The following is a 23,510-nucleotide window of genomic DNA, read 5'->3' as shown; positions in this document are numbered from 1 at the left end:
GACACATAAGCTTCAGAGCACACAGTGGCAGTGCTGACAGAGTCTCGTCAATAAGCACAGTGGAAACAAAAGATTTTAAGTATATCTTCAAGCCACCAACTCCATAATGAAACACACAAGTGCAGTCATCCTCAGAAGGAATGTGTGTGTAAATGGACTGCATTAATCCAAACGCTTTACAATCGATGCCTCTCATTCACCCATTCTCACACACACTCGTGATAGGCTACCATGCAAGGTACCAACCAGTTAATCAGAAGCAATTGGTGGTTAGGTGTCTTGCTCAGGGACACTTCAACACACCCAGGGCAGGGAGTCAAACTGGCAACCATCCTACTGCTCCTACCTCCTGAGCTAATGTCGCCTGTGTGTGGTGTGCGTGGGAGTGTGCGTGCGTGTGCGTGTGTGTGTGTGTGGGACACCATTGAAGGTTTTTGCTCATACTGTTTGCTACCTGATTAACATTTTATTTTTGTTTCTCTCACAACAACATCAGAGAATTTGTGAGAATTCAGGCCCACTGAAAGTGATCCCACTACACTGTAAGTCCAAAAGTCAGCCATTTCCAGTACCCCAGTACCAGCAACTCCTACAAGAGCACTGAAGTTATGACTGGTGGTGCTGATCATCAGCCAGGCTAATCATCAGGGTGTCTCTCTCTCTCTCTCTCTCTTGCTCTCTCTCACCCTCTCTCATTCTCTCTTGCTCTCTCTCTCTCTCACTCACTCTCTTACTCTCTCTCTCTCCCCCTTCCCTTTTCCCCTTTCCCTCTACCCATCCATCTCTCCCTTTTTTTCCACCGTATCCCTCTGTCTGCCCTGAATTTGTTCATCCACGCAGATCAATAGCTTGCCGGCCTGTTACGTGCAGGACGGCACACTCCGGAGATCAATGCGTGCCTCGGTGTGACGGATGAGCCCAGCCTGATGAAAGCATGCCATGCCCCAGTGCTGTGCGGCTGCTGATCCATCAAGCAGATCCCTCTCAGCTACCGCCAGGCCAGCGGTTAGCTACTGATTATCTGGGTGTGATATATCGACTGTGATGTGCTGAGTGTGATAGACTAAGTGTGACACCCTGTACTAAGTGATGTGTTTGGCTGGGTGTGCTGGACTAAGTGTGATATACGGTATTTGGTGTGATGTGCTGTATTTAGTGTGATGTACTGTAAGTGTAAGTAATGTACTGTACTAAAGTGTGGCATACTTGGTGGAATGCACTGTACTATGCGTGATATACTAAGTGTGATTTGCTGTTCTGAGTGGGGTATACTACTGTGAGTGTGATGTTCTGGATATACTTGGTGGGATGTACTGTACTAAGTATGATATAACTTGGTGGGATGTTTTGTACTGAGTATGATATACTTGGCGGGATGTTTTGTACTGAGTATGATACACTTGGTGGGATGTTTTGTACTGAGTATGATATACTTGGCGGGATGTTTTGTACTGAGTATGATATACTTGGTGGGATGTTTTGTACTGAGTATGATATACTAGGTGTGAGTGCTGCGCTGTGTGTGATATAGTGTGTATGATATATTGGATAGAAATATGTACTGGGTGTGATATATGGGGGTTGATGTACTGGATGTGATATATTGGTTGCTGAACTAGAAACATATTCTGAACTTAGAGTGACACTCAACTACTTTCTCTGGCACTGAATTGTTTTGTCTCACATGTTGTCAGGGAAAGTATATGGAGGCAGGCACGCACAATCACCACAAGCTTAAGCAATAGTATTTTTGTGCCCATCATTGTGCTGACAACTGGCTTCTTTGCACAAAAGACATTCAAAAACATACATGCTTATTCTGACACCGTGATTGATTCACAGACAGTACACACACAAGAGCAGAAGTAAACACTGAAACTCACATTGTCCACTGCAGCTTCTCATTCTTAATGGAGTTGTATAGTGCCTGTGGGAAGAACAAAGAGTCAGAAATGAATATAGGCAGGTTCGTATGTATGTGCTCATGCACGTGTAGGTGTCTGCGTGTGCGTGCGTGCGTGTGTGTGTGTGTGTGTGTGTGTGTGTGCGCACGCGTAGGTCTATGTAAGAGAAGAAAAGGCTGTTATGAGAATTACTATCACACCTGACCACCTCATCTTTTGTATTGCTGCAGCTCTCTTCAAGCATGTTGAGTAAGGGGATGGGGGCTGTAAATCAATCAATCAAACTGTATCTTTGTAATTGCAACAGACAACCTCCCAACATCCCCAGTGCTGTGCAAATAAGTATTTATCAGTCAGGCTCTTACGGGCTGTCAACTGCGCTCACACTTGATTTAATTATTTCAAGGAGGTGTCCTTGAAAATTGCATAATGCAAATTGCATAAATGATAAAACAAGCTAAACTGCGCCTATGGGTTCCTTAATAACGGCGGCGTAATGTAAAGTATCGATTACTTTTTTCCAGAAAAGAAATTGGTCTTTTAAACAGCCATTATACGTAATTTATATAACTACCCATTCATAAAATATCCACACACTGGAGGAAATGTAACTTTGATTCACGGCCGCCCCTTGGCGCCGCGCGCTGCATCTCAATGTCGCGGCGTCGATAACGGGGGTAGCCCCAAGTGGGGGCTGCCTTCCTGCGCCGGCGACAACGGGAGATTTATCCGCCGCGGTTTGAGTAAACGCGCTCGTTCGTGGTATCACTGACGCGTCCGCTCTCCATTAGAGAGCGCGTCTCTGCGCAGGACGAGAGAGAAAGACGATGAGCCGTGAGCAACGCCACTTCCCGACGGCGTCTCGTTCCGTCTCTCCCTCTGCCCGCTCGCCCTCCGCATTCTCCCTCTGTTCATCCAGGTGGATCGCACACCGCACAGGCTATCTGTTAGCTAAACCAGACGAAGCGGCGATTTCCCTATTCAAACGCTGTCCCTGGGCTCTTGTACTGCATTGCCTCCAAAATCAAAAAGTTAGTCTAATTCTTGGTACATTGCATCACATTATATGCATTTGGCAGACGCTCGCATCCAGATCTACGTACAACAAAGTGCATACCCAAAACCATGGAGAAGTGCGATGAAAGACCCTAGAGGAAAGTACAGTTTTGTACAATTGCTTATTGTTCATCTTGTTGCAAAGATGTGCTTGTGGTACGTACTGCTATATTATTTTTATACTACAACAACCACAACAATTTCAAAGACTAAGACTAAGCTTACTCCTGGACTAAACTGATTTTTTTAAACTGAGAATTTCCATTCAAAATTGAGTTTAGTCTAGGACTAGGTTTAATAATCTGTATCTGTGAAAGTGGCCCATTACGATTAGCCATACAATTTTAATATGAATCAATACCCATTTTTGGGTCCACCAACTTGAGAATATATTTGAAAATGAACAAATGAACAGCAAATGAAACACTTGTACTACAATATAGTCAGACTAACCAAACAGGCCCAATGGTTTTAAATGTTATAATGAATTTATAGCAGTGTAACAGAACTGTACATTAGAAGCGAATGCATTACAACAACGACCACAAATGAGAGGAACAAAGAGGAAAAGAGAGCAGTTTGTGGAAGAGAAATCATGTTACACAAACGAGGTAATCCTGTTGGTTCGCTGGCCAAGAGAGAGTACAGTTTGACGGCATGAGGTGAAGAGTATTGCTTTGGTAACACATCCAGCTGTATGAATTGGTAACACAGCGCATCGAAACGAACACTGCACAAGGTGCTCCGGTGAAAGGGGACTGCAAGGAAAATCAATTAATCATAACAAAAGGGGAGGAAGAGAAAGTCACAGCCCCCCTCCAAACACACACCGCAAACACACACACACACTTTAATCTCTTCACTGGAATGAAATTAGACAGCGGCTCTGGTCTCTGTCCAAACCGGTTTTCAGGACCTGTGTGATGGAGAACAGTGGGAGTTACTGACCGTCGCAGGCCTGACAGCCAACAGTCCCAGGAGTAAGAGTGGACAGTAATCGAGCCATAAGTGATAGGTATGACGATTGATCGTCATGAGGAGAGAGGTGGGGGTGGGGAGAGGGCATGACTATGTTGGCTATAGTATCCCCTGCCCCTCCCCTCTCAATACCCCATCACACACTAACAGAAATGCATGCAGGCATACATACGCAAAAATACGCACCCCGCAAACACACACACACACACACACACACTGAAACCCACACACAAACATTCTCTCTCACACACAAAGACACACACACAAACACTCTCTCACACATACACACACACACACTCACACTTGCAAATGCACACAATGTCCTCATTAGATTTACTGCAGTAGGTGAGCTGAAAGACACAAGGAGGTCAGGGGAAGCACTGTAAATCCTAGCACAGAACAGCCATAGTGGAGAATCACCACTCACTCCAGGTGCAAATGAAGTAACCTCCTTTAAAGTGGTACTATCATGCAAGCTATTGGGGACAGTTAGTGATCTGGGATGCCAAGTAATTATAAATACCCTTACGAGAAAAAATCACGTGTTGAAAAACCATGTGCCCAAAAACCACGTGAACACCCAACATATGAAGATTTGCATTGAAAAAAGTCAGTGACATGTGAAAATGTGGATCACGGGATTTCATGTTTTGTTTTTGCCTGTGGGAATTTGCATTCACATGTGAAAAAAGGCAAACACATATGAAATGTCAGTTCAAATATGATATTTTCTTATCACATGTGAAAAGACAAATTTAATTAGATTTTTTTGTAAGGGTAGCAATATATATTGCCCTGCTTTGTACAAAACAATTACATTTATTTATGATTGAAAAGACAAAAACATTCTCTGTTAAGTAGATGGTTCTGACCATAATGCACCTCATAAAATGTCTGCAGGTAAATGACAAAACTAAATGAACTGAACATCCTGTTCTCCTAATCATACATTCATGCTTCCTTAAGATATTTATTTAATCTTTTTCCTCAATTAAAAACAAATTACTGGAATGTATTAAAAAGTCTACAAGATGGTTAAACGTGTCACTAAAAAATATAGAATTATTTATTTAATGTAAGTCCAAAAAATTGCACAAATTGCTTCAAAGCTAACTCAGACACATAATGTACCGAATAATAACCTGTAGTCAGTAAATTATTCTTTATTTTAAATTATCAACAAGAAGTCATAATCACCTCAGCATTAACAATAAGTAATGCTGACTTCTGCAAGGAGAGCATTCTTAAATTTGGGCAAAATGGGTCTCTGGCGACCACCCAGTTATTATACGAGGGACCCACAGCAGTATGCCTTTCAGGCAGGAATCCAGTACCTCTTAAAAACTGCTCACGCAGACTTATTCTAAGAGCAGTATGAGCCTGAGTTGTGAATTTTGAACAGGGCGTCCATGCCACACAATTGTGACTGATCGTCCCGTAGGCAGTAATAAGAAAGCCTCAAGTTTCAGAATGATGATGAGAGGGTTAGTGCAACATCAGAATCTCAGAGGCATGACAAATACTGCAAGAAGATAAATAAAATACATAATACAAAATACATAGACACAATCAGCATCTGTGGAAAGTTAATCAATTACATTTTCATATTTCCTCCAGAGGACAGTAATGTAGATCTTCGTGTTCCTACTCACTGAAACCCTGTGCCAATCTTGTTGGCAGGTACACTCAGTATGCCGACAGCACTGATAGAAGATTGAAAATGCCCAGGAAAAGTACGACACTGTGTTTGGTATCACAATAAAATATAATTTGGAATGGGCTATCCCTCCAACACCATGTCTGCTTCAGACCTCCATGCTAACGCAGGGTCCACTCATATACAGCAGGTGTGAGCAGCTCACAAGACACATGACCCTCAAGACACCAACAGGTGAGTGGACGCACAGTCTAGCTCCGCGCTGCTCAACTCCTGATCCTGGGGGCCGCAGTGTCTATAGGTATTTGCTCCATCCATGTGCTACATCACCTGATTTCACTAATTACCTCTCTTCCTGAACCAAGCAGGTAAAATAATTTGTCAAGTCAGGTGGTGTAGCGCATGACTGGAGCAAATGTGGCCCTCAGGACCAGGAGTTGAGTAGCCCTGGTCTAGCTAATCAGAGAAACATGACCCCCAAAGGTAGGAGGAAACAAAGTCTGCCAACTCCAGTTGAGTGTGAATCTGTGTGTGTGTGATGTAAATGTTTATTGTGCATATTATTTGCTAGATCCTACTGGTATACTTCCTGCTCCCAAGTGAGGGACATCAGAATGCAACTTATAATGTATTTTTTAAATGTGGACCTAAACAAATAATAAAATTTTTTGTGTGGTGTGAATGTGACAGGTGTTAGCTATCAACTCCAGGTGTGTAGTAGTAATATGGCCCAGAAGATGTATATAAAATAGTAGTGTGTCAGTAGTCACAGTTATAGTTTAAATGTAAGCTTTAGTATTGTCCTCCTCATGTGCATCTATCACAGGTAAGAGGTGAAGAGAGGAGGGGAGTCCGAGGCATTTTTCGGGGCATGGCTCCATACCTTTTTCCTCTTGCGGGCCTGCGGGTGGTTCTGGCCGTCCTGGGCCTTGCCCAGCAGGTCGGGAAACACCAGAGGCTTCAGAGAGCGTGAGCGAGGCGTGCGGGGGAAACGGAAGGGGTCCATCACCCGAAAGTCGCGCCCGTAGCGGACAGAGCAGAGGGAGCGGGAACGCAGGCGACCCGCGGAGTGCAGGCTGTTCACCCCGATCATGGCGACAGCGGGCACTCAGAACTCCCCCCGGGAGGTTCTGGGAATCCGGATTCCTCTCGCTCTCGCGCTTTCCTGACGGTTCTCACGGCTGGCGTTCGGTCTTCCGGGGATCGAGGCAGACGACTCTTTTTCACTCTGTCTCTCTCTATCTCGCTATCCCTTGTTCCTGTCAGCTCCCAGGACTCTCTGCTTCGACCGCCGGGCAGGTACGCGATGTTAATCGCGTGACGTCTGACTGGCTAGGCCACGGTTGATGTTACCAGAGTCACGGGAAGATTCGGAAAGTCCTGAGAGAAAAAAATGAATGCCACACGGTACTCAAAGACTCCTGCGGGCAGAGTGGCTGGAGATAAAATATTGATTTATACGTATTTATTATACATGTAGAAACGTGGACATTAGTCTAACTGAAGGTCCTTCACAGTTTTATCCACAGGTTGTTAATGAACTGCGACTGGGTTCTCAAAGATGAATAAAGGAAACGCTGTCCCTTTAATCAGTCAGGCCACGTCCGGTCAGAGAAGTCCAGTGTGGGGACGCTCTCTAGTGTCAACAACCCCCTGTAGGTCCTGAGGGCCAAAGAGTGTGTTTATCAAAGGGTGTGAACTATTTTTTCACACCCCCCAAAGAGACACAGTGACTTCCCAGCTTGACTCCATCAGCCCTACAGCCAAACCTTGCTGCTCCTAACAGCAGCTGCACACAGCTCCTTCTGTGTACACCTGTAGACTTCCTGCAGGCACAGAATAGGACCTATACACAAACACACATGCACACACACAGACACACACACAGATGGGCCGTTACACTTGTGGCGGCAGTTGGACAAATGAAAAGAGATGGAAATTGCTAGAAATGAACAGCTGGAAAGGTGAGCTCACACACATACAAGCACACAATCACGCGCACACACATACACATACACGCAAACACACTGCCCGGAGAGAGAGTCTTCCGCCCACTCACAAGCAGAGATTCCCAAATCCCTCTCGATATTGCGTCATGTCTCTCAGAAAAGAACACACATGCACACAAAAAAAGGACAAAAACAAACAAACCCCCCAAAACAACCCTGCTAAAAGCCCACAGTGAGCTTGAGGGAATTCCAGGTAAGAAGGGAGCGGTCTGGCTTGGGATGCAGGTCCAGCGGAAGGCTGGCGATTTCGGGGAGAATATATCCTGTTGCACCCCGCTCAAGATGGACTCTCTCCATGGAAGTAAGGAGGCTGTTCGCCACCTCACTCCGAAAAGACCTATATCCTCTCCTTTCCCGGTGGGGCTCTTCACGTGTTGTCCGATCCTCCCTTTTTGGGTTTTTTTTTTCAGGAGGTGGATAAAATATTCCTGAATAATTGTTAGCTTTTTTTGGACATCCACTTGTTTCAGCGCCTGCTGCGTCGAAGCCGTTTCCCTCTTTCGCCGTGCCTGTCTTCCGCAGGGGGAGCCGAGAGGAGAGCAGTCGCTCCGTCCTTGTCACTGTTAAAATGCCGTCGCCCTTTTTTTTCCTCTCCCTGTTGCAGATGAGAAGCGCTTGAATCACGGCGAAAAGAGACCTGATGGGAGGGCGATCGCTCTCTCTCTCTCTCTCTCTCTGTCTCTCTCCCTCTACCTCACACCCTCCATGCGTATCTCTCTCCCCCTCTCTCCGTCTCCGAGCAGCGAATCACAGTCTCCCAGCCCTACACCCTCACCCCTCCTTTCCCAGGGACGCCAATTAGCATTCAGCGCTCGTCTCTATATAGGTAGGAGAGGTACGACAAGGAAGGGAATGAGGCAGAGAGGGAAACCGGTATAACGGAGTGTGTGTGTGTGTGTGTGTGTGTGTGTGTGCGTACGTGCCTGTGTGTGTGTGTGAAAACACATTTCAAAACCAACCAGCCAAAAAAAAAAAACGGTGCACACGTCCAGGTTTAACATGGAGCTATTACCACAAAAATTATATCAAGGAGATGCATCATTATTCCAAGACTGTTATTACCCCAGCTCTGAGGATATACAGATGATACATTCAAGAAAATGAAAAAAGGGTAAAGGATTCAAGTGCCATAAAATGTATCGCTAGCGCTAAGTGGGCTAGTTCAAGAGGTTCTCGGTCAGGGAAGGGACAGGTCGACGGCAGGCCAGACGGCCAGGACTGAGTGTAATCCACGTCTGCACAGAAGCCTGCAGGCAGACCAGGGTGAGCTGCCCTTTATCCGTCTGCACTGTCCCTCCTGTGCATCACACATTTAGGGCAGAAACGTGAGGGGCAGAGAGGAGAGCGCACAAATGAGATATATGTCTCTCCTAGGAGGTTTTACACATAAATAAAGCACTTAGCCGCACACACGGATGCACACATACACACAGAAATACACACGTGTGCACAGACGCAAATACACACATGCATGCATGCACACACGTACCTGCACTCAGAAACGCACACACACACTTGTGCACACACACATATGCGCAGACACACACACATGCATACACACACGCACACACACACGCATGCACACACACATACATGCACACTCAGAAATGCACGCACACACGCATGCACACACACATACATGCACACTCAGAAACGCACGCACACACACACACACACATGCGTACGCACATACACACACACACACACACACACATTTCCCCGGCCCATATGCATCCCAGCGGGGCCAGAGCTCTGTGATTCACTGTCACATCCCCCACAGATAAAGGGTCAGTTTAAATCCATGCAAACATCTGATTTGGGACCAACAGCCCCCAGCACTCACGAGCGCACTCGAACACCGCTCAACACGACCCTCTCTCAAACGTGCTCACGAACGCAATGAACCATCACTCAACAGCTGCTCTTCTCCAGGCTGCACAGCCCAAGGACGCTGTCTGGCTATTTTCTGCAGCCCTCACGCAGTTTCCAACGTTACGTCTCTCACAACTAGGAACAAAGTGGACAAAGCAGAATAGCCTGCCCGGCTGAAGTGAAATCCTGCTAAACTGCCCATTCTAGGTCTATGTACGTGTCCAATCTAGCGGTCGTATATCTACGCCGTCGAAACCACCCTCAGAACTGTCCTGTTGTCAAGTGGAGGAAGGCTCATTCTGCTCCATGACATGTTGCTGTATTTTATGGCTGTATGTCTGCCTGCTGGACACACTTATCTTAAATTTTTAATCCAGTTATTCGGTTTTATTTTTCCACTGAAGTAGTTATAGTCAAGGGTTCAAGAGGAATGTCAGTGTTAAAGTGATTTTTTTAATCGTATGCCATGCTCCTAAAACCGTGAGTGAAACCATCATAATTTTTCGCCAGCACTTAGCTTAGGTTAGCTCTTACACAAAATTGTCACTTTTGAAATTGTCACGCTCAGACATTTTTACCCAGAACTCATGCCCCTTGCATCCATAAATTGATAGTCTGACCATAGTGACATGGGTTAACAGAACTGAGCTTACGGGTAATGAACATCAATAATGTGAGAGTGTACAGAGTTGGTTTTAAAGACAAGCTGAAACAGAAGTTAGAGCAGCACTAGCTTCCACGATATGACGTATACAGTACGCAAGTGAAATTTTTGAAGGGCAGGGAGTCGATTTGACTAACGTCCAATGAGGAGGGGGACATCAAATGAGGACGTGTGCCGCTGTGTGAAAAGGACATTGACTGGAGGGGAATGGGAAACTGACAGACACTTGATTGACAAACAGTGGTACACATAAAATCTTTTTCCAGGAAGTGGATGGAAAAAAAACTTCAGAGTGAAAATACACAAGTATCACAAGTATCTTGCTTGTATGGTTATGAAGAATTGATGACATTGAGGAAAAAGTGAATTTAGATTTCAACTTGTCTCGTGTCTGCCATTCATGTCGCAATGCCATAATGCATTTTAATTTCTATCTTTGAGCAGTCATTTTTTTAAGGAGCCATTTCTCTAGCACTGCCTTCGTCAAAATATCACGTGAGTGAATCGCACAGGCAATTTATGGGGTGTAGTGAGAGTAGTGGGTGGTAAGGGGAGGCTCAGAAATTTGGTCTCTTGGGGGATACACTCTGGGGATACACTGCAAGGGTGTAGTCTTCACAGTCATTTGGAGCTTGTGGTTCCATGCGGTCCCAACACAGTTCGAGCAAAAACAAACTGGGACCATTCAGCTCAGGTACTGTAACATATTGTTCTGGCAGGCTGCTATCTCCAACACATTTCCAGTGGGCAGTAAAGCAAAAATCATAATAATAAAGAACAACCCAAAAGCGTATCCCCAGAGAGGCTGGTAAAAGGCACCCGGCTGACTTCATTGCTTTCTTCACCCTTAGGGCCTTTCAGCAGTGAGATGGAACAGGGATCAGAGCTCTGAACTGCATTGTGTGGCTGACGTAAGGGATGAGTCCTGAACTTGTCTCATTCAAATACGACCTTGTTCTTACAGACCAAGAGACCAAATAGGTCTATCTCTTTCTTTCTCTCTCTCTCTCTCTTTCTCTCTCTCCCTCCCACCCTCACACACACACATACACAGACACACACACACAGTCTTCAGAAAACCACTGAAGAACTAATGGAAAATGCAGCTACGGGGGAAGCAGGGAGAAGAGGTCTGGATAACTTGGGTATTGGTATTTGCCCACAGAAAGACATTTGAGCAAATACAAAATAACTCCTTTCACAAAATAATTACAACCGTCTTTGGTTCCTTTTTTCTACTTTTTTTCTATGTACATACATAGGTATGTGTGTATGAGCAAACATACATACATACACACATACCTACATACATACATACTGTAAATAAAGTGCAGTCCCTAAGCATTTAGACAGTGGTACAATTTAAGTTATATATGCTTATCTGTGTAGGTATTACATCCCTTTTTATACACCCCTCCATTTTAGGGGACCAAAAGTCATTTTGACAGTTGGCTTCTCAGCTGTTTCTGATCAGTCCAGTATATTCAATTGCTTCCTTAGTGCAAGCATAAGAAAGATTTCAGTATCTAGATTTGATTCTAAGCTTTTGATTGCCTTTGCAGTCTGTCATTGGCGAAAGTCAAGGAAGCCATTATGATGCAACCTCATAATTGCATCCTTGTCTGGTATTGGCACAACTCTGGACCTAATGTTGACAAACGGCAATAACTGACTACAGGGCAATCAAAAACTAGACCTAGAATCAAGACTAGATACGGAAAGCCTTCTTATACCTGTACTAAGGAAGTGATTGAATACAACAGACAGTAAAGAATCCAGCTGTCCAATTACTTTGGGTCCCCTAAAATAGAGGGACAATGTATGAAAAGGGATGTAATTCCTAATCAGATCACCCAATTTGGATGTCAATGAACTTAAAATATAGGCGGCAGTCTGCATTTTAACCTCAATTATTCATTGCTTCATTTCAATCCAATGAGCATGAGTACAGAGCCAAACAAACAGAAATTTTACCACCGTCCGAATATTTACAGACTCTACTGTACATACAATCTACACCCCTACTGATTTCCCAGAACCCACACACCCAATCATCCACAAAACCTCTTTACAACCGGCTCATTGACCATATGATTTGACACCCACATAAACACACACAGGCACACAAATGTGGGCAGAGCTGTAGTGCACACACACACACATGCACACACACACACACACACACACACACACACACAGACACGCACACACATAAACGCATACTGTAGACATGCACTCGTGGGCTCAATCATAATGTATCAATTTTCAGCAAAATTCTGCATTTTCCTGCTGTTACCTGATATTATAGTAAAGTGTGTCCTTGACCAAGCTGAAGTGAAGTCAGATATGACAGTAGTTCATACATTCAGTTTCTGTTCTTGAATGCACCACATACACCATATGCAGCCACATAAACATGCACAAATACACACACACAAACACAAACACACATACACAGACACACACACACACACACACAAATGTGCGCGCACCCGCACACAAACACATACAAGCACACACAGGAATAAGACTACAAAATGACAAAAAAATACATATGACTACACACATAGGTGAACTCATACATAGATGTTGATGCTTGGTTGACTTAAATAAGAGACAACACCCCTTTATTTCCTACAGTACCAAGAGCAGGATATGCATAATTTGTATGCTTGGTCATGCAATGCAGTACATGTAAGCTAAATAGCTAATGCAGCTACATGGATTGATGTAATTACTTGCTACATGCCACATATGTGCCTGGTGTTCTCATAGGCATAACCAACAAACATTGTATGCACAATTATCACTTTCATTTCTGTAAATATATTATATATATTGCCTATGCATTCAATATATAATGCATATATTATTATTTATTTATGTATAATACATAATGCAATTCATAATGTAACTATAAATGCTCATTTGTATAGCTAACACGGTTTTACTTTTTCTCATAGTTCAGTGTGACGTAACTGATTGCTGTCTGTTTTACGTTGTCATGCCAATAAAACACAGGAGAAAGGCCACTCCTGGTGAAGGCACAGAAAGAGAACAGTGGGTTCCAGTATGCGATGAACACTTCAGTGAAAGTACTCGCAGGATATATAGCCTGAGATTCCTGGAAGCAGCCTCAGAGTTAGATGAAGCAGTCACCGTTAAACTGGTAGATTACCGGAGAAGAGAGAGGGTGTGAGAATGACACAAAGAAAGTGGGAAATGGCTGAAAACGTAAATAGAAAGATAACAAAGACAAAGGATGATAAAGGAGTGGGAGGAGGAGTGACTGGAGTATTGTACGAAATGGACTGATGGAAGGAGATAGAGAAGGTGAGAGTGGGAGGTGAAAATCTTTAGAGGCACGGTGCGAGGGACAGAAAAACAGAATGGGTGCCTGCGGGGAGGAGGGGGAGGGAAAGAGAGAGAACGAGAGAGAGAGAGAGAGAGAGAATGCTTTAAAATATCCTTCACGCATTATTATCCATCCATCCATCCATTTTATAAACCACTTACTCCTGGCCAGGGTCACAGGGGGCTGGATCTCAGCAGACATTGGGTAAAAGGCAGGAAAGGCAGGGCCCACGCACTATTCACTCACTCATTCATTCCCCAAGGAAATAATAAACTCTCCAATTAGCATACTGTAATGTGCTTGGGTTTGGACTGCAGGAGGAAACCCCAGTACCTGGACGAACCCCACACAGGGGAGGACAGACAAATGCTGCAGAGAAAGGCCCTTGGTCAAGATTCGAACATGATGCCTTCTTGTAGTGAGGCAACAGTGCTACTCATTGCACCACTGTGTTTCCCTTGCATTACTATTGTTGTTGTTGTTGTTGTTGTTGTTGTTATTCATATTACTATCATTGTCATTATCATTATTATTAATGATAATTATCATACAACTCATAAATGTTAACCCTAGGTCAATGGGTTCATTCTAAACTCTCTCTCTCAGTACAGACTATTCCCACAGTTAATCAGCAGGCTGGTGATTAATAGGAATTATACAGCACTGTCAATGAGTTCTCAGCAGCATGAAAAATCCTCTCATCTACATACAGTCATAATCCTTCTGCTCGTTACGAAGTGGAGTTACGAACACACCTTCAGAACTCAGCGGATTACCCTTGACAAAAGAGGCAGACCAAAGTAAACCAGCTCAGACCCACACCGCACGCAATTGAAAACCACTAGATTTAAATTTTAATTGAGGATTTACATGTTTTAATTCTAAATGCGTTTCTGTCTCTTTAAAGGTGCGTGGCGTAAAAGGCTATATACGCAGCAGGACAGTGGCGCTGAGCGAACAGCACCACCTACTGGTCCAACGCTGCCACTGGTTGCCTTGTTTATCCCTGGAAAGCGGTCTGAAAGCAAAAGCCTGCTTGGCTGCAGCGGTATGAGCCTCACAGGGACAGCTGTGTCTGCCAGCTGGCATGGCATTCTGGTAACCACACTGGGCACAGCGACGCATGCCAGCACAAACCATTCAGCTGTAACCGACACACAGATGAACGCACACACGCGCAAAAAAGCACATACTCGCACACAGACCTTCACTAACACACAAACACAAAGCTACACAAACATCCAGACAGACATACACAGGTGCACAAATCCACACAAACTGGAAGACACACACATATATGTGCACAAACAAATGCACATACTTGCATACAGATAATCACAAATGCACATATGAGCACACAAACACACACACACTGCAAGTGCACACACACCGCGACATTTGGCTCTGTCTCTGAAACACTAGCAGCTCCCTGTTGCTCATCTCTCTTTGGTCCGACCAGAAGGCGCAGCTCTCCCGTGCGCAGAAACGCACGTTATCGTTTCAGAATCGAATCGATAAGCAGCGTGAAGTTTATCGCGAGAGTGAGCGTGCCGCACTGTGCCGCAGCACAGCACCTGCCGTCGGGTGTGGCGAGTCGTTATTATCGAAGAGCTCCGGAGTGATTAACAGAGGGGGGAATAACAGCCAGTAACAGAGCCAACAACCTGGAGAGACGCTCAACGCCATCCTTTCTGAAACACAGTCAATGATTAATCAACATGCAACCATGAGTAAGAATCACATTAGCATGGCCTGCTGGGCGGCTCATCCTGTTAAGGCACTGTTATTGAGCGCGGACGGCCCCGTGACAGCATAGAGTTTCAAGATTATCGCCTGGGAAAGGAGAGATTTCAGTCCGTGTTCCATCGTGCATCCGGGACTTCTGCTGGCTAATCAGGGAGCAACAATCTATCAGTGCAAGCTAAATGTGAAGAGTCCTCCTCAGGCTAGTGTCTGTGCGAGATTCAAATCTGGACCAGTGAAGGGAAAAGAAGCGGCGGCTTGACATCAGGTGTTTCACAGTAGAGCGTATGTTCAGTGGAGTGAGTGTGTGTGTGTGTGTGTGTGTGTCTGTGTGTTTGCCTGTGCTTGTGTGTGTGTGAGCACGTGCATGAATTTGTGTCTGCGTGTGTTAGTTATCATATGAATGTGTGTGTGTGTGCGTGTGTGTGTATAAATTTGTGTCTGTGCGTTTTAGTATGCATATGAATGTGTGTGTGTCTGTATATGTGTGTGTGTGTGTGTGCATGTGTGTTTGGGTATGTGCATGAATTTGTGTCTGTGTGTGTGTGTCTGTGTGTGTGTGTCGGACTGACCTTCAGCAGATCCTTAGGGAAGTCTTGCCCATCATTCAACCCCTCCAGGTTCCCGATGAACTGCAGGTAGGACATCCTCTTGCCAGTGTTCTGCTGGGGGGAGCCGAGAGGGTCACCAGGACTATAACTACCCCTTCAACCCCATCCCCCTAAACCTTCCTCCCCTTCAACAGCTCCTGGAGCAGCCATAGCTCAGGTCAGAGCTGCCCAACCCTGTTCCTGGAGATCTACCGTCCTGTAGGTTTTCACCCCGACCCTAATAAAGATCACCTCAATAGATCTCTTAGAGCTGCTAATTAGCAGAATCTGGTGGGTCAAATTATGGTTGAAAGGAAAACCTTCAGTACGGTAGACCTCCAGGAACAGGATTAGACAACCCTGGTTCAGGTCATCACCTACCCATAACGACTCTCACTGCAGGGTCAACACACTGGCTACTTCCAAAATTGCATACTACCTTACTTTGACTATGTAGGATGTCAAAATAGTATTAATATGTCCAAAACCATACTGTATAAAAGACTGTGCTAAAGCTACCCGGATGACACACTATATTCAGTGAAATATCTAAGTGTGAATACTGGAATATTCTGGCACGAGTATCTCACAGTGCATTGCGCTAGCTCACGACCCAAGCAAACCAAAGGGCAGTGTTCAAACCACAGTGGTAAAAGAGTTTCAACTCAAGTATTACCTTTAATTTTAACCTTGAAAATCAATGGATATATTTACGTTTTAAATCTTTTTTCATTTCATTTTCATTACACACTGTCACATGAACTAGCTGCCGTCATCTACTTCCACTGCATTTAAAGAGGTGGTGTTCTCTGATGACATAGTATGTCCAGAAATCCATCTTAAGGGACTTTTAGTTTGTATATTAAAAGTGCCTTATGTACACAAAATGCTAGCATACATCTATAGTGTGTAGTGTTTGATTTCTGACTTATTTAAAAAAAATTTTTTTGGAATGTTGGAATTACCAGTCGTGATAGCAACATCGGCATTAGAGTGTTCAGTTCTAATTCTAATCACATATTAGTGATCGGACACCTTAAAGGGTTAAGGATATGAGCTGGGATGGAATAATAATTTAACACGTCAAGGTGTCTCTCACTCCTGCAATATTCACACCGCATGGAGTCCCGGCCCAGATCGGACCTCCTCGAGGGCCGGGTTTTCCATCTGACCAGCTGCTCGCCATCTCAATTAATCATCTGCCTTCCATCACATCTTACCGAGCACCCGAGAATGCCCTAGATTTCTGCACTGAGGAGAAAGAGGGAAAAGGGGGACGTGCAGTCTTTCACGTGCATGAGCTTTAATGGGGATATTGGATTTATGCCTGTTCTTACTGAGCCCACAGAGACTGCATCCAGGGTCAGGCATAGGTTTGTTTGTAGCTATCTCCCAGCTAACTACCACAGTACAAACACCTAGGGCAGGGGTCGGCAACCCTGGTCCTGGAGAGCCGCAGGGTGTGCTGGCTTTCGTTATTACTCGGCACTTAATTGATCAATGAAAGCAATTGATTACACGGTTAACTCACCTCACCTGGTTTCTTGGGTCTGAATCGGTTGCTGATTTTAAGGTAAAAAACAAAAACCAGCACACCCTGCGGCTCTCCCAGACCAGGGTTGCCGACCCCAGACCAAGGGCCAATCGCGTTGTGCTTAGCTAGAGTTCAAACCTAAGGTTTAAACCGCTAAACCACAGGAATACAATAAAACTGTAACAGATATTAAAATGTGCGGGAAAAAAGGATTAGCCATTCTGGTTTCAATGCAGTGATGTAGTCTGAGGTTTAAACTCCAGCTCAGCACACAGTAATTGACCGGTATTGTTAGCTAGGTTTTGTAGTTTAATGGTACATCCCCTGTCCCATTTTGTAGCACGATGGAATAACGGAAAGGTTCCTGCTTGAAATGCATGAATTGTCTGCTTAAGCATGTCACCCTCGCCCCCGACCCCCACCACACTCTCCCATTTAGACACTCACGTAACCATGGAGATCCGTGTTCAGCAGCATCAGGGCACAAGTCAGGGTGTGGACACTGTCTGAAAATGATAATGAGATTAAAAAAAAGAAGATAAGCAAATAACTACACAAATAAAGAAAATACCCGTAACATTTTTCTGGATCTTTGGGTGTTTTAACTACCTTCAAAAAAGTATGTTATCCTACATTTTAAGAAACAGGCCCTGTATTTTATGTGAACAGGAATAACACTACCCCTGAAATATAAATGGTCTCATGGTAAAAAATCTCAGCAATCCAACGTTTGTGTACACTCTGAATTATATTTACTTTGATCAAATGTGGAGGTTTCATTATGGAAATGATTAATTAAAATAGGTTTATTTCAAACCTTTTGCACTACAAAAGAACATTCCACAAATATTTAAACCTGGTCCCAATTATTTGACCATCAAACCCATTTTAATGTTTCAAAGGGAAGCATGGGGGCCATTATCCATTATTCATAATTCCTATAGCAAGCGGTCATAATTACAGTATGTTGAACTCTGCAGAAGTCGATGGAAAATATTATGTTAAGAGTGAAAAATGCAAACACCCTAGCAAGCAGGTTAAATCAAAGAGATTCAAATATTGAAACATCCAATATTAGAGATTTAAGATTCAAATGTGTGGCAGTATAAAGAAAACCTAAAAAATAATTTCCTGAGACCCCTCAGTTCAGAAGTAATATTCTATTCAGCCCTGCCAGCTAACAGCTCCTAAACAGACCGTACAATTATGTCTACCCAGGCAGAAGCAAACGCTTTGATGAATGCTAACCAAATATAGACTCAATTACCACAGTCTGGCCTCTAAGACAGGCAAACACAGAAAAGTATGGCTGCTGCGATTAGAGATCATTAGCTGCCCACTACATGACAGCCTGTCAAAGCCTGGTGCTTGCTAAGGGACTTGGTTTCACAGGGGGAAATTAACCCACCCAAAATGGATCCACCCAGCTCTAAATCACTAATATACAATAACCTACGGTAAACAGTTTGAAGACCTAATAGACTCTTTTACTGTTACTTTTGGGTCAAACAAAACCATTGAACTAGCCCTGTATTTGCTTACAGAACAGAAAAATGTATGACAATATTGAAATTGGTAGACAGAGAGAGAGAGAGAGTTGTGGAGGCAGAACCATCATGAAAGGGCTGCAATGGGAAGTTACAACATAGAATCCAAAGGGCTCATTACATTAGATTACATTTTAGTCATTTAGCAGAACAATATAGTGCAAATCATAAGCAGGGACAAGTGCACTGAAAACCCAAGAGGGAAGTATAGTTCCAAGTGCTAGAGTGATCCCTTAGAGTGATCAGATAACTGACAAAGTTGCAATACCGCAGTTATGGAAACTAGAACACCATGAACAGTAAGCACATAGCACATGGCTAATTATTACAGTGAGGTAGGGAGGGAAAGGTGCAGCTTGAAAAGATGTTTGCTAAGATGTTGTTCTGATATCCACAAGAAGGCCATGTTACCTCTGAGCATTGTATTTAACACATATTGCTACAGTAAATATCCAGCTATATACGCTCACTGAGCACTTTATTAGGAACACCTGTACACCTACTTATTCAAAAACAAAAAACATCCAGTGAGCAGCGGTTCTGCTTGTGTAGGTTTAACATTCTGCATACTCCCCTTGTCCTAAGGGTAAAAAATGACCTGCCTTCACTAAACCCCTAAAATAAAGCAGCTTAATTGAATTTCTATTTTTCAAATCTATTTTGCATGAAGAAACAACCTGTCACTCATCACAAGTTGAAAAAATATATATTTTTAAAATATTTCTCTGCTGTTAAACATAGTGGACAACATAAGGGTTAATGAGAGAGGCCAGAGGAGAAGGGCCAGACTGGTCAAAGCTGACAGGTGACAGTAACGCAAATAACCCAACATTACAAAAGTGGTATGCAGAAGAGCATCTCCGAACACACAGCACATCAAACCTCTAAGTGGATTTTTTATGACTTAATAAGGCTAAAAAAATAAGTCTAATACATACCTAATAAAGTGCTCACTGAGTGTACATGGATCATGTGTAAAGCTGTAAGCTGTGTAAACCCCCATTGGATATGAGCATCCCCCAAGCAAATACACAATGCAATGTAATACTGTAAGAGGATCATATGGAAACAGCTGATCCTGTGTCAGCATGATACATGTTATGGGAATATTGAGTGGTGTGGAAAGTGAGCACCAAAGAAGAATTTAGCAATTGCAAAGGGGATTGAAAATACAAATATTTTCCTCACTATGACCATGTCTCTCCCTTTCTCTGTCACACGTATGCACACATGCACAAGCACACACACACACACACACACACACACACACAACAGTTGGCACCCGCTCACCTTCAGACAGTACAGAGCTGGGGTTGCAGTGGATGTACCTCCTGGAGAAGTGAGCCAGCACCCGCTCTCGCTCCTGTGTCTCCCCCATCAGGGCGAACTCTGTCAGGAAGGTCCTGAAACAGAGAGAGAAAGAGAGAGAGCGGGGTAGGATGGGAGAGAGAGTTCACTTGCCCTGAACAAAATGAACTCAAACGCCCTGAAATAGGGAGAGACCAAAGTGTTAACTTCCGCTCCGACCAAAACATGGCCCTCCACACATTGTTGTGCCATTCACCTGGCAAGATATAATCCTACACCTTTCCTGCCACTAGAGGGCGGTGCTCTCCACATTACACTGTATAAGAATACGACACAATGGCAGCCCAACTGCAGAATAATCACATTCCTAGACTTCAGGTTCTGTGGTAATAGAATGAGCCAAAATGTCGGGAATAGAGGGAAAGGAACATACATGGACTTCCCCAGAAACACAACCTTGTTTCGGATGTCCAAGAAAACAGGAGAAATGTTTTTCAGGTGGGTCACAGCTTCTGGAGGTGACTGCGATACCGTGTTTAAACACTGACCGTAGCCCCTGGTCCAGGGTCATGCCTCTGAAGTGGAAGAAGCGGAGATACTCCTCAGCGACTATGCGGCTGAAGTCATTGCTGGAAGCAGAACAGCAGGGGCAGGGAGAGAGATGGTGTCAGTTTATTACCGTGCCCCCCATTTCACAGTCTGCCTAATAATCAGCTGAGGTGTCTCTAGCAGGAGAGAAAAACAGAAGCCCACAGCAGAGACTCCCCCAGGTGTGTCCATCACTCAATATAGATTCCACATTGATTCGCAACATCACAGAACTGTCACTTTTTTGGGGTGCCTCCCAGGAGACTGCTAACAGGGAGAAGGGAAGGGCGTTGCCATTAAAAAGTAGGCCAGGTGCTAAGGGGGGCATCGGTACAGTTATGTGCACGAGTAAGGACAGAACACAGAGTGGTGAAAGGCATAACACGAATGAGAGAGAGAGAGGGCTCAATCTAATCCATTTTTTCTTTTTCTTCTCATTTTCGTGCCCCTAGCTCCACCCATCGGGAGAAAAAGAAGTAAAGACGGGGAAATCAAGAACTAGACAAAGGAATGCCCTTCAAATGTCAGTTCGAAGCCAGTTACAGACGTGGCAGATGTGCGGCAGATGGGGAGAGGTGGATGCAGAGGTCAATCATTTATACATCAGGCTTTCCAAGAAATACTTCCGCAAAGACATACTGTAAAATTCCTGCCTGAAGCGGCCTTGGAGGATACTGTATGTCACACTGCAAGCGGAAAATCCTCAGCTGTGCTGCTAGACTTAAATTCAATAAATCTGCCTTGTCTATTGCATACTAATGCATACTCCTGTTTAAGATGCTACTTCCGATGCAGGAACTTTCCGGAAAATACTTCCGCAAAGGATGTGCTGAGGTTTTCTAGCTCAAAGGAAAGATTGGTTCCTAACTTTTACTTCTAGCTCCTGGAAGGAACATTTAAGAGGTTGGAATGTGCTTCAAGATGGTGGACCTCAATCGATTTGCGGGTTTAGGGGCAAAGAATGGAAAAGAGTGGAGTGAAATAAGTGAGTGGAATGAGCTCAGAGAGTCCTTACTTCTTGCACAGCTGTTTGGCTACATCCGACTTCCTGAAGCCATCCCGGGTGTAGAGACGTTTGGCCAATCGTTTAGCAGCCTCCAGGTCAGCCTTGCTGCCATTGGTCAGGGTGTCAGTGCTTCCCAGGCCCAGCAGCTCACTGAGGTCGCGATCCAGGTCCGAGTCCACCGCAGCGCGGGGGGGCCTCTCTCTGAGGGATTATTATTCAAAAGTCACGGTTTTAATATATATTTCTTCTGCCAACATGTTTTGCATTGGAACACCTTTGATTTTGAATTTTAGAGAAAGAAGACACATACAGTATGTGTATGTTTCAGACAAGCTGAAATCATAATTCACTTTTTCATCAATTTAGTCGATTCTTCATAACCATATGAACACGTCTTAAAGTGTATATTCCATAAAATTCATAAAATAGTAATACTTGTCTATTTTCATTCCTGGAAAAGGATTTGAATTTTGATTTTATGTCATTGTCTACCAGTGGGCGTGTATGTTCATCAAATGTCTAGCAATTCCCTGTTCCCCACCAATCAATATCTTCTTCATGCAGCAGTGCGCATCCTCATTTGAGGTCCCCCTCCTCATTTGACGGCCACTCAAATCGACTTTCAAAAATTTGCCCCCGAAAGATCAGTTTCACTCTCGTAAACGTCATATTGTCATATCCCTTTCAGCTTGCCTTTAACTGTGATGACATACTTCTGTATAATATACAATGGGGGAAATAAGTATTGAACACATCAACATTTCGTCCAGTAAATCTATTTCCAATGAGCCTATTCAAGTTAAATTTGCACCAGACTTTGGTATTAACTCAAAAAATCCAGACAAAAAAATCTAGACATTAAAGTCCATATGTAAATAAAGTTATGTGTAATAAAGTGGAATGAAACAGGAAAAAAGTATTGAATACACTAAGAAAAAGCAGTACACCACAGCAAGGAAAGGCACGGAACCAGCTGAAAACCATAACTAATTAGGAGGCAACTCCTCCAATCTGTGCTAATTAATGTCAGCTGGGTTAGAATATATTGATGGGCTATAAAAGGGTTTTTTTTTGTTACCAATGTGCCACACAAGAAACATCTAATGATGGGTAAAGTAAAGAGCTCTCTCGAGACCTTTGCAACCAGATTGTTGCAAAACATGAAAATGGAATTGGCTACAGACGTATTTCACAACTTCTGAATCTTCCAGTAAATACCATTGGGGACATTATCCATAAGTGGAAGCAACATCACTCCACCATCAACCGGCCACGCACAGGAGCTCCTCGCAAGATTTCTGATCAGGGAGTCAGAAGAATACTTAGAAGAGTAGCCAAAGAGCCACTAGGAAAGAACTCCAGAAAGACTTGGAGGCAGCAGGTACAACTGTGACAGAAAGGACAGTAGGCAATGCACTCCACCGCCATGGCTTCTGTGCATGCTCAGCCCGCAAGACTCCACTACTGAAAAAAAGAAATGTTTGTTTAAAGTTTGGCAAACAACATTTGGACAAGCCAGTGAACTACTGTTTGTACTCTGGTCAGATGAGACCAAAATTGAACTTTTTGGCTGTCACACAACACACCATTTTGGAGGAGCAATGGCACAGCACATCACCCGAATAGCACTATACCAACAAGTTTGGAGGTGGAAGTATCATATTGTGGGGTACTTGTGGTACTGGCAGACTTCTTATCA

The 23,510-nt window shown here is 44.0% G+C and overlaps 1 protein-coding gene across 2 annotated transcripts in view; it reads right to left on the bottom strand.

The window, feature by feature from the left end:
• Positions 1 to 23,510, bottom strand: part of LOC133122487 (PH and SEC7 domain-containing protein 1-like) — a 56,422-nt gene that overhangs the window by 21,761 nt on the left and 11,151 nt on the right. The window contains exons 5-10 of one of the 2 annotated variants that reach the window (XM_061232474.1): positions 21,821 to 22,012; positions 20,766 to 20,846; positions 20,200 to 20,312; positions 17,810 to 17,868; positions 15,811 to 15,903; positions 1,884 to 1,927 (exon numbers count right to left, since the gene is read on the bottom strand). In XM_061232474.1, coding sequence (XP_061088458.1) covers positions 1,884 to 1,927; positions 15,811 to 15,903; positions 17,810 to 17,868; positions 20,200 to 20,312; positions 20,766 to 20,846; positions 21,821 to 22,012 — 582 coding nt within the window. The remainder of the gene's footprint in view (positions 1 to 1,883; positions 1,928 to 15,810; positions 15,904 to 17,809; positions 17,869 to 20,199; positions 20,313 to 20,765; positions 20,847 to 21,820; positions 22,013 to 23,510) is intronic. The other variant, XM_061232475.1, reaches the window with a different exon arrangement.

Source organism: Conger conger, chromosome 2 (assembly GCF_963514075.1).
Source record: "Conger conger chromosome 2, fConCon1.1, whole genome shotgun sequence".
Lineage (NCBI taxonomy): Eukaryota > Metazoa > Chordata > Actinopteri > Anguilliformes > Congridae > Conger > Conger conger.
Note: the sequence above shows the minus strand (reverse complement) of the source record. Positions and strands in the feature narration are given on the sequence as shown.